The sequence below is a fragment of the Aspergillus ambiguus genome, assembly GCF_047715705.1.
Source record: "Aspergillus ambiguus strain CBS 117.58 unplaced genomic scaffold BDV59scaffold_26, whole genome shotgun sequence".
In the NCBI taxonomy this organism is placed as follows: Eukaryota; Fungi; Ascomycota; class Eurotiomycetes; order Eurotiales; family Aspergillaceae; genus Aspergillus; species Aspergillus ambiguus.
In genome coordinates this window covers 358,772-372,695 of record NW_027395539.1, presented here as the reverse complement: position 1 = coordinate 372,695, position 13,924 = coordinate 358,772, and the positions used below count along the sequence as shown (strand labels likewise).

Genomic DNA, 13,924 nt, shown 5'->3' with positions numbered 1-13,924 from the left:
CGAGAAAATGCACCGTACGTTGGGTGGAATTGAGCCTAGGGACTAGGGCAGCAATATACACCTCGGACCGCACCCCATCAAAAATCGGCTGTTGCCAACCTGTTGACTTAGACCGGGCACCACGCGCGGAACTGATAAGATATCGCAATCCGGTGAGCGGGAAAGACAAATTAAATGGCTGCTCGACTAACTGGCTAAGTTTCGACACGCGCCGACCCCGGGAAGTCCATAAGCACCATACCCCAAAGGTAGAGCCACCCTTCTCGAACCCTAGGACCCTAGCCCCATACAAACGGGGCGAACCCTATATCCACCATACCAAGGACCCCCCACCCCCTCTGGATTAGGGAATGATCTCATCTTGGCAATGACAAAGGGATTCCATTGCACCTTCTCCAAATACTGGCAGACTAATGCCACCCAGAGGAACGTCCCATTTGCATTGGTAGATAAATGGTGGTGAATAGCACTTTGGGTCTGGGGGTTGTATTTTTTCAGCCTTGCTAATTCACGGACTTTAAAATCAATATATAGCCCAACAGCAGTGGAGACCGAATCAGCATTTAACTCAAGGGATAATTGCTTCGTAGTATCTAGTCTTTTCTTGATACTAGACCAGTTTCGACTGGAAACGAGCCATTTGACATGGGAGTACGATGACCATTTCTGTATGATCCTGTCAAGAAGGTCTGGAAGACCGGCTTGACACTCATCAAGGCCGTCAATCACTAAGAAAGTTATCGGCATGGTATGATCTTCTAGGATGTCTGTGAAGATCTGTGATGTAGTGTACCATGAATTTGTGTCTTCATACTGAACATACCGCTCTCGTACGTACGAGATAAGCGACGGCTGCTGATCTACAAGCTGACGAATCAGACAGCGAATAACGGCCGTGGTACTGTTGATACGTGAATCAGCGGCTTGACAAAAGAAAAATGCTAAAAGCTCTGAATTGCTGATCGACTTTTTTAGCTCATCGATGATGCCACAGACTAGCATTGTCTTACCCTTGCCAGGGTCGCCTCGGATCCAAAGGAGTCTGTTATTTTGGTCGTCCCTCCATCGCCTGAAGTCCGGGTTTTTGAGGATCCAACGATATACATCCTCTAGAAGTCCTCCTTTGATCTGCTGGATCTGTTCTTTCTCGTTTTCAGGATTAGTTGGCTATAATTTCCTAAGATGTTGGCGGTCATTATCATTTATGACGTGAAAAGTTCTCGAGAAAGTTTTAGTTATGCTGAATAGCTGACATTAGGGTTGGAAAAAAATACCTTGAATCTGACTCCCACCGAACCAACTCTCTAAGAAGCCTTTTAAAACTATTCTCATTCGCAGAACTAAACCTAACCATATCACGATGATTGGCATGGATGCTAATCAGATTGTAACCCTCAAGAGTGGCTGAATTTTTAGAGACCACTTTTCCAACTATAGGCAGAGGTAGTTCTTCAAAAAAGCAGATAACTTCTAAATGCCTCCCGCTTTCTCGCAATCCCCGAATCATTGACCAGAAGTCAACTTGGATAGCTTCTAGAAGCTGATTGTCCGTCCGCAAGATATCTAGCAATGACTTGTTGGTGGATTTCACTATACCAAGAGCATCGGCGGAAATTTTAGCCCAGTTCGCCATCTATGATCCCTTGTGCGGTGTGCCCATGAAGATGACGCCTCTAGTGCAATTGAATATGTTCCGAAGATGAGCGTCAGGGCTGTTTCGTGAGCTCAGGATAGCTTTCTTGCAAACTAGACCGCCTAGACTATGAGTGACGAAAATAATGGGGCGAGAGGCTGCATTATGAAGAACTCGATCCGTTGTCAAATCGTTTAAAAGATTTGTGGCATGGTCGATTAAGCGGTTTGATCCTGGAACCGACTTTCGCACAACATAGGCATCGTAACCATACGTAAGTATACGAGCCTTGCTGAGCTTTGATGGAAGGAGCGTTTTGGGCCACGGATTATACTGTCCCTGGGCGGTCCAGGTAGTGATTCGGTCACCAGTTAAACCGTGGACAAAACATATATCAACCGTAGCGTCAGGACAGTCATGCAGAACTTCTACGCCGTCAGGGAAATCTGGCGAGGAAGAGCCTTCAACAAACGACTGCGACGGTTTCGGCTGATTATCTTTCTCGCTGGAAGTGATTTGACGCTTTTTCGGTCGCCCTACAAGGGCTCTCAACATTCTCATGCCAGGTTTCCTTAAGCCGTAGTAAGTGTAGAAGCTGTTTCGACTGACATGCGTTCAAAGCGTGTAAGATGTGAATAAGAGGGAATCTATCGAGGCGAATGCGCCGCTATTGAGCGGGGTTCGGCTGAATTAGCCGCATCAGTGAATAACGGTGACTGGCCGATCTATGTTACTACGTTCGTTGGCGCCAGGACTGTCAGCTTACTTTGTTGAGGTGTTAGGCGCTTATATGGATCCATGCACACGTATTGCCACTGTGTTCAGCAGTATCATTAGCCGCCGGGCTGGCCGCTGTCTCAGCGATTTTCAGTTTACATTGCATTTTTTCATCGTTATGTTGGATATGTATGTTTTGACAGCAACCACCAAATGCAGAGCCAACGTGCGACGACTCTTCTCACAATAATCAGATGACACGCCACTGACAGGTTGTTGGCCAGAGTTACCCGTGGCCTCCTGTGCACTAGACGGTGGGGGGCTAAAGGAATACTGGGTGGCATAAGGATTACTACCAGAGTAGCCAGCCGATGGAGCGTACTGCGAGTTGTGTTCCCATTGTTCATATTCCGCAGTTTGCGATATATGACCGGTCTACTACGAGTTCTGAGTCATCTCTAGAAAGCAGGCAGAATCCTTGGATCACCATGTTAGCTTATTGGGGGAGCCAGCTTCTGATGGAGGCTGAGAACGAATGAAACTCGCAATTAGGTTTAACGAAGTGTAAGGCATGGAACATCATTGCTTGTTTGGGTCAGTTCTCTACAGACTAAGCACAGCCTTGTATGAGATGAGGGCAGATGCAGGTGATGGCTGCCCATCGGGAGAGCAAGACGGAAAGGGGAAAACAGAGAGGACCTAGGTATGGCGTGGCAGGATCGCACGAAGAATTCTGCTTGACTCCATGCTACATTACTGTATTGTAATAATGCCACGTAAGCTTCTGTACAGCCATTGCTATATGGTACTGCCGGAATTCCTACACGGAGAGATAAAAATGATCAAGTTAGTAGGTTTCTGGCTAGGGCTTGGGAGTGAAGTCAAAGGAGTGTGGAGGAAAAACTGATATTGGCACGGGTCAGATGTCTTCGAAAGTGAGCGATTGCGTTGGATATTACCCGAAAGTTCGAAGTCCTTGGTCGACTTTCGAACTGGCGGAGGGTAATACCGTTCCTCTTGTGGATTAGTGCGGGACAGTCATCCGCCCCACATATCTCGCGGGCAGGCCTTTTAATAATGCCGTTCCTTCGTCCATCTCTCATTTCTCATGGTGATCTCCGCGAAGTAGAGGGACTTTCTTTCTATGCTGCTTGAGACTTTCTTTACGCGGTTTCTGCGTGAGATTAATAACACCAGCTACAGTATAAAAAGTACACTAACGATTGGCCTTCAATCAAATGGACCGTCCATCTCCGTTATCGACAACCTCAATAAATTGAGGCCCGAGCATGGTCAATTAGAGAGACGTTCAATCTTCGGGCCATTTATACAATGCCTGCCCGAAAGCAAAGCCCCTAGCCTATAACCTGGCGAAGAGCATGCTCCGCAGTTATTTGCACCCTTGGTTAAATTAAAAACTGTTCCAGTTCTGTTGACACCCAATTATGTCGTCACTAGTCTCACGGGCTTCCCTTTTGCTCCAGGCTCGTAAAGAGCGCTCTCCCGCCGGATCTTGACTTCATGATGAGCCGTTCTGTTCACCAACTCTACGAGCATTTTCAGCCCGCCCTCTCCGCTCATCTGTCCGAAAAACGGGTGCTTGCTGGTCAGCGGCTACGCTGCTTGGTGAGGCTGGAGGACCATTAAACTCACCCGAAATAGATCATTCAAGTATTTTGCAGGAGATGTTCTTGCCAGTATTGCCCTAAAGCCTCATGCCTCCGCGCTCCAGGTAAAGTCGGCACCGTTTTTTTGCATCATCCGATCCACAATGGACACGATGTCATTCAGTGCAGAAGTCATTGTGTCGGCATTTGAAGTGTCGATTTGACGGCTGTTTTCGATACCGGCTGTACATCACTGAATGTCAGTGTCTCGGAGTCTGGTTCTTCTGCTTATCTGGAACACGTACCAATCTTCACTCCACCCTCTTGGGTGAACAGTATATCTCGCGGCGTGAGGCTGGCTAACTCCCTCGACTGATCACGTAGGAACCGAATGCCCTTCAATATCTGTAAGCAGTGAGTACACGTCTTTCCAGTGAAAGAAGAGCGGCGCATACAGGCCACATGATCTGGGCCAGTTCACTTTCAGTGATGCGGCATTTAGACGCTAGAAGCTCATGAAGGGAGAATTCAAATGGCTCCCACACTAAGAAATACCGTTTACCATGCTGGAGAACATTTAGGAGCTGTAGAAAACTTCGATGGGCGAGTTCGTCGATCGTCCGGGCACGAATCTCGATTGTCGATCGCTCCACGGTCTGCATTTGGATATGGACTAACTCCATCTTGCTCCTCCGATCTCTAGCTAACACCATGGGCCGTCCGTAGAAGATGCCTGCACAAGGTTCATATATCTCCCATGGGTCTTGTTCTAGGATCTCCCTTCGAACGAGATTTTGAATAGACTGTCGTTGTGGTGGCGATTTCGGCCTTAGGACACGACGGCCATATGACTGCTGGCTCGGGGTATGGTCAGAAGCATGGAGAGGGGGTGCACGTTGTGCCGCTGCCACGGGAAGCCGCTCTTTCCCAAACCAAACGGTGCCACGAACGTCTCTTTTGGCGGCTGGCATGTCGGCTCGACTAGAAATGTGGGTAGCGACAGTGTCTTTCCTCGGTCCTTATATTCCTTCCTGTAGACGTTCGTTCTGGGTTCTTGATATTTTCTGCGAATCTGTCGAGTGAATCTGAAAGGATGAACGACATTGCAGTTATATTACTGGAACTACTGTACCTGTTGTTCACCATTATATCTAACTAATAGACATGACGTGTTTTGATTACCCGGTAGATCAATATAACGAGGCAAGCCGAAAGTGATATCTCAGTTTTTGACCGCTTGCTTGGGGAATTTTGGGGGGAGGTTTAATCTTCATCGCTACACTGGCTTGCGTTTACCGTATGGAACCGTCATGAAACGTATGGCTCTTCCTTCGGAAAGAGTGAACCAAGGCAATTTGAACCTTCGCCTTAAAGTATTGACCTTGATAACTCAGAGGTAATGCTTGTATTTTGGTCGATGAGCATGGTGGTCGTGGTGTCGTCTGTGAAATCGTTGGCCCCGTACAGAATTCGTTTCATCTAGAATAATGCTTAGTGAAGATATCGTAGATCGAACCCCAACTCACGGTTTAGGGCAAGCTCTGTAATCTCGAGGGTTTTAATGTTTGATATACCAGCCTGAGATTCCTCGCCTTTCGTCAGCTGACTGCTCCTCAGGGTTTACGCCATCTTGCGCATGCCGTACTATAGGATCGCTCCGCGGATTTGAATAACCTCTGTCAATACAGTAGCAAAACCCCATATCTATGGCCTGGTAATGTCAATGGGACACATATATAATCGAAAGATGCGTAATTAGCTCACCACGCCAGTGAACAACGTCCATATGGTCAAGGTCGGGGCACAGACCATGTTATGTGGAGATTGAATCCTGTCACCAGCCGTAGAACATGCCCTGCCTTAGTTGGCCAAGGATACCCAGATCGCAGAACAGAGACTCTACCGAGGAAAGAATGTGTGGACTTCATACCAACTCCGCCGTCTGGTTGTTAATATATGTGAATTTAATATTAGCCACGGTGTCTTTTGGTGTTCGATTCCGACTAAGTAAACTTTCCTTCGGCCTCAGAGTGCTGTGGGCGTAAAACACCTCCCATGGTCACGTATCCAGAACTTAAGTGGTCTTTGACCACCTCTTCCTGCGCGCCAGGACAAAATCGCCCCTCCAGGTATGACGGCCAATAACTTGTAAGTGGGTCACGAATGCTGATCTTTTGATGACTGGCCGATACCCAACTGGTCAAGTCAACCGGTTAAGCAACCCGTTGATTAAGTGGGCAACAAGAACGAGCATGAGGTATCGGTGAGGTTCGTTCGGGAATGGGCTACCAAGTGGTCGGTCAAAAAGAAAAACTTAACGAGGGTCTCTGGGCTTCAAGCGTTCCAGACGGCGGCTAGTGAGCATCTACAAAACCTTGACTATCTTAGTGAAAACCCCTAATAGCGAGTACTGTATATACTTATGAGAATACTGAGGCTTGACTAATGGGAATATTATTCTTTAGCCTGCATAATCTGACTACATAAGTGGCCTATCTTGGTAATATTGACCGAGAGGTTAGTTCCAATGGAAGTCCATCCCAAAGAGAAACATCATCCATACTCGCAACTTCGAACGTTAAGCCTTTAGCACAGTCGTGCTTGCAACAGCACAGCCGTCGCGCTCGCCAATCCCTCCCCTCACTCCTCCGACAGACGAGAAACTGTTGCTGACGATACCGGCCCTGATGAGAAAAGTCCCCGAAGGCCAGGACTTGAAGGGAGGGCAGTCCGGCTGGACCGAACGCCCACTGAGAAAAGGCAACAAACTCGCGAGCTTCCACATCGACCGGGCCCGACCGGACCCGTCGCTGGTGGGTTGCAGTCCAGTCGAAAGGCGAAAATATCCGATAAAGAGCGGAGGCCTGCCGACTGTGCCTGCGGGTACAGTAACTTTGGTCCCCTTTGCGTGTAATTCGGACATGATTTCGCGTCGGAGATTGCGATGGATACTCTCTTCTCCACTGAATCGGATATGGAGCAGTTGGATTAACGAGCGCGCCGCGACATGGACGAAGAGATTATGCTGCTCTGGTCAGTCGTATGGTTTTCCTGCGGAACAATACTTTCACCGCAATCAGAGGGGTCAGGCATAAACTTAAGGCGGTCAAAGAGCAGTGCTTGATGATCTGGGGGATTTCACGGTTCCACTATGGGGAGACATCGCGAATGTCTTCAACGAATCCCTCCTCGTCCACAGCAATCAGCTGAAGCTCATGAAAACTCAAGGACCTCAACGAGGATCGGTGGTGGAGGATGGCTTCTCGAAGCCCTGGAAGAAGCAGAGGAAAATTGGTCGGTTTGACGTGCAGATGTTGCAGTCCACGAAAAGAGAGCAAATATTCCACGATGGCCATAAAGACGAGTCGATTATCTGATTCGTGCAGAAGATCGCTGTTAATCTCGAGCCGCTTCAGCGGCGGAGGGTTGTCCGCTTGCGCCAATAACTACAGGAAGTGTAGCTGATTGCCACATTGAAGCAGCCGTAGCTCCCGCACGACTGAAAGGCCGACCTCGGGCAGAACCTAGTAACTCGCCTGGGAAATGTAAGTTCGAGAGAGACAGCGAGGATAGCGATGAAAACCAACTGGGTGCGTATGCTTCATTGGAGAGTCGCCACAGCTGTGTGAGCTCGGGAACACTCAAGTGCTGATCTGAACCAGACAGCAAGAACGCAATTCGCAGATGGGTCTGATTTCGCTGCAGACATTCCCGCAAGATATCAATCTCCCAACGATGTCAGATGCCCTCCCACGCTATCTCCAACAACGATGGCAATTTCGATAAGTCTTGAAAGCCCTGTCCCGCATGCGGACACGTTCCACCGGTCATCAGTGAAACCCGTTTAATATGCCTCTGGTGGTGGACCAGATACCCGTTCAGATCGAGTATGCCTTTGGGCATGCAGGTTCCGTGGAGCCAGCTGTCTCTCGTCAGTATGCATGGATACTAGTGGTACTGTGGGACCGCATCAGAACGAGTGGAGGGTATTGGGTCTGAGATGGGTGAGAACCCGGCCCAACTGGGCAGACAGGTCGGTCATGAGGTCTTCATGGGCCGTCGGTTCATGTGGGCTTCCCAGGATTAACTGGCCATGTGTCGCAGGGGGAAGGTGCGATGTTTTGTAGTACATGCAGCGGTTGAATCTTGCGAGTCGGACTGGAGCCTTAACGGCGACCTGTCTGGTGTGTCGCAGGAATTGGGCTGTGCGTGGGCCCCAATACCGCCTGAAGAATGTATCAATGTCGAGGTCGTTCAGGGCCCATTCAGAGCCGGCCCGAAAGCTGACCGATTTGTACAGTCGAGGTATCAAGATGGCGTATAAACCTGTGCAGACCTGACTCATTGATCGGATAGTACGCTATGGCAACTGATAAAATCAACATCTGTTTTGCTGAGAATCGAAGCACGCGATAGACGTACCAAATCAGCGACCATACAGAGAATCTCCAATGGTAAGGCGAGCAGCATGTTGACCGGGTTGTGTGGCCTCTGTTACAACATATACGCTCCATTAAGCTTATAAATGAGTTATATATGGCCTGTTTTAGTACTCGAAAATTCTAGATGTTGCTATAGATCTTTTTTTTTTTTTTTTTTTTTTTTAGCAATCAACTACGCCGTATTTTCATGTCGTATCATATACTTTTGTTATAGATACTTAGCTCATTAGTCTACTCAATATACCACTACACATACAAGGCCTTTGGAATCACCAATTGGTTGACAGTATTTCCTTATATATTCCCCCATTATGCTTAAAGATCTATTTGATCAAACAACACATCTGCTTTCTCACCAGAGATTATAACTCGGTATTAGGAAAGAAGCGATACAGAGATCAGGATGGTTCCTGCCCCTCCCATCGATATAACGAATAATAATTATAATCAATTGGAAATCAAGAGACTATGTTCGTCGAGTTAAATACAAAATTTTCCCCCAGATCAAGCGACAGCACCCCAGCATCCCGATTATCACAACCATAGTAATAATCAACGCTGACCATACATCCATTACCAAAGTGCTTGGTCCCACACTTTTCACAGCCACCGAAATTTCGAATGTCCTGGTACGCATGCCACATCTCATCACCGGTAATCTTGCAGTTTTTCCCATTCTCGTCGGTGCCTCGAATTCTCACGGAGCATCCGAATCCGGCGTTGTTGGACCAGCAGTTTCCCTCGAGCGCGAGCGCTTCAGAGTTGGCAGTGTAGACAGTCTCGCCGCGATTCATCTGGTTGACGGCCTTGTCGCACCATTTCACATTGGTGGTGCTACAGAGCGTTTCGCCCTTGCAGTCGTATGGCGCCTCTCCAGTACAGTATGCCCCGCTGATCGCTGTGCCGTCGTCCCACTTACTCGGGCATGGATGGAAGACATTCGTCAAAGGCCCGTAGCCTTGAGCCTGGACCGAGAAAAAGGTGGAATCTCTAGTGTTTGTGCCGACGGGCAACTCCCACGTCCAGGTATAGCCGTCCCGTGTGGCTGGAGCAGAGCCGATAGAAGTCCACGCCCAGTGGTAGTTTGTTTCTCCAGAAGCCAGCTCGGACCCGGAATACTCGTACAGAATCTCATTCTCCACCATATAGTGGGTGCAAATATAGTTACCAGAATTGAAGTTGATCGGCCAAGAGGGCATTTTGCAGTTTGTGTCCGGGTCTGTGAGGTAGACGCGCATAAATGCGAAGGGGACAAGGAAGTCAGCAGAGATATTGGTTGACGAGGCTGTTGCTGTTACTTTAGCGTTGGTGACGGCCTGATTACCGGCGAGAATCTTGGTACTAGCGCTCACGGTTCTCGAGTCTGCAGTCATCACTCCGTTTTGACCGATAGCCCGGACGGTAAAGGACATCGAGGAGCCGGGGGCAATATTTCCGATCGTGACGTGATCCATGGTACCAGGAATACGAGCGACTTCCTTTCCATCACGGAAGACTGAATACGCATATGGAGGAGTTCGGTTTGAAATATCCCACTTCAAACTCACCGAGGAATAATCAGAATCGGTAACTGTAATCCCACCCAGTGGGAAGGAAGTTTGACCGTTGGCAGAGAATGAAGAGGGGCTGGCAACTTTTGGTCCGCCACCCTCCATGGAGTCCATAATGGCTTGCATATAGGTTTCGTCGGGTAAAGTGTCGTACGGATTTGGCAGGATGTCAGGAGTGATGTGGACAAGACCAGCTCCGCGCTCGAGCGCCAGTTTAGCAACCTTGCCGGCATCCTCCTTAGGAACGCCGTAGATGATATGCCACAGCTTGCGCGGGTCCTTAGGAGTCCAACCCGGGTTGGGAACATAGCTGTTCATGTATGTATCGTAACCCTGCTCAAAGGTCATAAGGGTGTCGGCGCTGCGAGGGCGTTAGTCTTCCTCCCATCCCCACAATGATAGATACGAACCTATCCTCAAAGCACTGCGGCATTGTGGCACCAGGATTCAGCACTGTAAATGCGTTCGGGTGCCTGCGCTTCGTATTATCGGAAATAAACCGATATAGTTCTGCATACTGGTTGTCCGGCCCGCAGTCGTTCCAGCCCTCGTCGAAAAAGATGCCGCCTATTTTACCCGGATATAGGCTGTACCATAGGTCGACATCGGTCTGGATCTGTGAGACCCAGTCGGCGAGGTCGGTAGATCCCAGCCTGGTTTCGAACTTCTGTTGGCTTTGCCCGAGATATCCTGTCCGCACATAGCCGAGGATTCGCTTTCCTGAGGCATACGCACGGTCGATAACCTTTGACCAGTCTCCGTTGATGGTCGTGTCTGGGCCGTTGAGCACATTGGCAACGAGTACGCTCACCAAGTCTGAGGGGTAGTCGATCATCCGGTCCCAGGCGGTTGAATCGGCGAGAGGGTTGATATAGGATGCTAACGCGATTTGTTCTATACAACAGACTCTGGGGTTAGTTTGTCGCCAACGAATAGCTGGGGTAATGCAGGCGGCAATTTGGGAACGGACAGTAATACGTACGGCCGTTCCCTGAAGATGAGCCTCCGGGAATGAAAGGACATGAGTCGAACTCAAACGTCTCCGGGATCGCTGGATACCCATTATCTATCTCGTTTATACTGGTCATCTCATAGATTACCAACGAAGCAATGAGCTGGTGCAGCAAAATTTGCGGATGGAAAACACGGCCAAATCTTTTCGTCAGTCAATATTAGCACATCACGACTATCCACCGCAATAACAGCGAAACCTTGACTAACCCATCTGGTAGGATACTCCGCGCCTGAATAGCATCTGTGCTTGCTAATTCCGCGCTGAGGACGTCGACAGACATAGTGGACATGCTATTGACTAATGCTTCTTGTTTTAATGTGGCGTCTGGATCAACCACAAGTAAAGCATCTGCCAAAATGTTTACATCACCCTCGAACGTGCCTTCGAATATTGGATTATAACTGCGTTTCCAAGGGTTATTCCCAGCCCAATCCGTCGTCTTGAGCTCGTAGAACATGAGACCCTTCCTGTCACCTACGTTAGACCCGCTCGTAGAAGACCAGTTCTAGCACTCACCTTGTGTTGCTTTCACTCGGAGATTCGTCAATGCCTGTCTCACAAAAGCGGCCACCGAAATGGCCGACGTAGGAGTCATAGTCAACAAACTTGACATTGTCTCCGGATCTTTCTACTGCCGCTGACTGCAGGTTGGGGTTAGTGTAGGGAATACCAAATGGATGGAAGGGCTTCAAAACGAACAATCTGTGAGTTGACAGCATCAACAAGATCATTCATTATGCTTCGGTGATCTTTACTGAGGTACACTGTTGATCGGAAAAAATCAAATAGTTTCTAGGCTAAGGGTCAGCGCTCTACAGAGAATCGATCTTGCATTGCTCACATATTTCCAGATGGACCAGGTAACACTATCACAGTCTGATGATAGATCTTCCCCCCAAAATTTGGCATAACTTGTGTAAACACTGTCAGCAATCTCTGCACGCTAAAGGGGTATACACACATACCCAGTATAGTAAATTATCCCACTATCCTCCGTTAGCCCTGATGCATGAATCAACTTGATATGTGTACTCACTCTGAAGCGAGTTTGGATTTTGCCGCGGAGATAACGTTATCTAATTTAGCGCTGAAAGTATCCGCGGCAATGATTTCCTTGGTTCGAGTCAACTGCTCTTCACAGGTACGACTAACAGCCTGCCAGTCTATCGGCCATTCAAAATCTGAGCTTGCTTCAACAATTTCGGTCGCTTTCCCAACCCATCCAAGGTTTATGGAGAAGAATTGGTAGACACAGTGGTTCAGAATCTTCGTCAGCTCTGCGTCGTTTCCGCCTTATGACATTAGTATATCGCACCGGGGTACATTATGGGTAGAGAGATATACCGGCAGATAGCAGAATAACCTGCTGATTCCCACTGATCTTCGGAACCTGGTCGTTGATGACATCGGCGACGACTGCGCCAGAGCAGGACTCAAACTGGAAGGTCCTTGCTGCCGGATCCCCCAGCCGATCATCGGTATGGATGAGATAGGGATAGGAGTGGTCATATCGACTGCAGGACACATCTTTAGTGACAGGAATATAGATTAGTTCACATGACTGGTTTATCAGTGGGGTTGCAATCTTACCCTCATCAGTGCCGAGCGGGTCACCAGCGCCAATTCCCGCCGAGTATGAGTCGCCGATGGCAGCCATCCTTGTGATGAATGAGAGATCTGTCGGGTCAAATTCTACCGTATCTCTACCCATGAGGCGGTTGATGGCCAAGCTCGCGTTTCCATGCACATTCCAGTACGCAACAGGGTTCGCCAAGGCGCAACCGCCAAGGATGGTAATGGCCACTAGGCCATGCCATGCCTGCCAATACATATCTAACAGGGGCTCACAGATTAGTAGATAGAGGGAAGCACTTAGCATCGCAAAGTTCAGCGATCTACCATCTTTATAGTAATCAAGTCTGTTGTTATATTAGTTTTGTATGGCCCGCCCACTGGGTTTCGCCTCTAGCCTCCTAACCACGAGTATAATACCGCTTCTTCCTAGCCGTTACCTTCGCACCTTAGAAGGTGCGGCAAAATATCTAAGAATTAGAGTCACTTGTATACAAGATGCAGGTTGACGGATAACGGCAGTGGTGACGCTAGGACTGGCGCTAGAACCGCGCTATCTTTCATGCTATTTCGTAGTACCGCGTCCTCAGAGCTGACTCCACTGCCATAGTGTTCAGAGATTTCCAGCCGACCTTTTGATCGAGTCTAGATGGCTTGGGCCCTAAACACAAACCGTAACAACTCCGTGACAAGTTAAGAATGGCCTTCTTGGTCTGGGTAGCGATAGTGGCGGATATCAACAAGAATACTACCCTGGTGATAGAGGGGCATCGGAAACCGGTCCAATCGTTAGCCCTGTATTCCATAAAGTAATTCGAATATTAGCCCCATATAACTATCGTCAGTAGGTAGCATTGTCTTGAACGGGTATAATCTCTTCATTTTGTGCACTACCACTGCGACGCCAAATTTTTCAAGGGGCATCATCGGCTTGATTTCCGTATTGGCATTCCAGGCTAGGTTTTGTTCGTTCGTGCCATTCCCGGTTGACACATAATACTATACAATGAGTGACACATCGCAAAATCCGCTCGGCCTAATAGAACCCATCGGCTACAGCAGGCAAGGTTGATGTAACCTTCCAAATCATACCCTCGTCCAATACAATATCTGCCATACTACGGTTGATATTTGCACGATCCTCTTTGCTAGGGCCGTGTTCCAAGGTATGGCGCCTAAAAGGCATCAAAAACATTAAAAAAGCGTCCCCTATCTAGAACGAGACATGCTTCCCTAGGTTGAGATACATAGGAGCTCTATAAAGCTTTCTTGGCCTTCAGTAGCGAACCACAACCCCTTGATGACTATAACACATAATATATATTCCTTTTCTTATATATAATGTGCTCTGATAGGCTCTGCATATCATCTCCGTATCGCCTCCTAAT

At 48.5% G+C, this 13,924-nt stretch overlaps 4 protein-coding genes across 4 annotated transcripts; all 4 read right to left on the bottom strand.

Annotated features, from left to right (window-relative positions):
• Nucleotides 1–1,391: 1,391 nt before the first annotated feature.
• On the bottom strand, nucleotides 1,392–2,254 carry BDV59DRAFT_183051 (esterase/lipase family protein). The gene has a single exon (XM_073690435.1). It carries the CDS (start codon nucleotides 2,192–2,194, stop codon nucleotides 1,634–1,636), a length of 561 nt encoding a protein of 186 aa, XP_073546078.1. The 5' UTR covers nucleotides 2,195–2,254; the 3' UTR covers nucleotides 1,392–1,633.
• Nucleotides 2,255–3,793: 1,539 nt separating this feature from the next.
• BDV59DRAFT_194492 (uncharacterized protein) lies at nucleotides 3,794–4,928 on the bottom strand (the record flags this gene model as incomplete). Its single annotated transcript, XM_073692404.1, has 5 exons — nucleotides 3,794–3,949; nucleotides 4,004–4,062; nucleotides 4,096–4,200; nucleotides 4,263–4,362; nucleotides 4,413–4,928. The coding sequence occupies 5 exons, from the start codon at nucleotides 4,926–4,928 to the stop codon at nucleotides 3,794–3,796; spliced, it is 936 nt and encodes a 311-aa protein (XP_073546077.1).
• Nucleotides 4,929–6,449: 1,521 nt separating this feature from the next.
• BDV59DRAFT_194491 (uncharacterized protein) lies at nucleotides 6,450–8,427 on the bottom strand (the record flags this gene model as incomplete). The annotated part of the gene is made up of 8 exons (XM_073692403.1): nucleotides 6,450–6,821; nucleotides 6,851–6,982; nucleotides 7,029–7,085; nucleotides 7,119–7,390; nucleotides 7,482–7,683; nucleotides 7,832–7,883; nucleotides 7,935–8,317; nucleotides 8,380–8,427. 8 exons carry the CDS (start codon nucleotides 8,425–8,427, stop codon nucleotides 6,450–6,452), a joined length of 1,518 nt encoding a protein of 505 aa, XP_073546076.1.
• A 430-nt stretch (nucleotides 8,428–8,857) lies between these two features.
• BDV59DRAFT_209192 (fibronectin type III domain protein) lies at nucleotides 8,858–12,829 on the bottom strand (the record flags this gene model as incomplete). Its single annotated transcript, XM_073695348.1, has 11 exons — nucleotides 12,555–12,829; nucleotides 12,309–12,380; nucleotides 12,001–12,256; nucleotides 11,930–11,950; nucleotides 11,806–11,875; nucleotides 11,664–11,756; nucleotides 11,481–11,605; nucleotides 11,171–11,431; nucleotides 10,932–11,104; nucleotides 10,360–10,843; nucleotides 8,858–10,310 (listed from the first exon to the last, which is right to left on the bottom strand). The coding sequence occupies exons 1-11, from the start codon at nucleotides 12,793–12,795 to the stop codon at nucleotides 8,858–8,860; spliced, it is 3,249 nt and encodes a 1,082-aa protein (XP_073546075.1). The 5' UTR covers nucleotides 12,796–12,829.
• Between the last annotated feature and the right edge of the window lie 1,095 nt (nucleotides 12,830–13,924).

What these genes read in the sequence shown, in the direction of transcription:
- BDV59DRAFT_183051 (XM_073690435.1), bottom strand. Translation starts at nt 2,194, where the DNA reads ATGAGAATGTTGAGAGCCCTTGTAGGGCGACCGAAAAAGCGTCAAATC.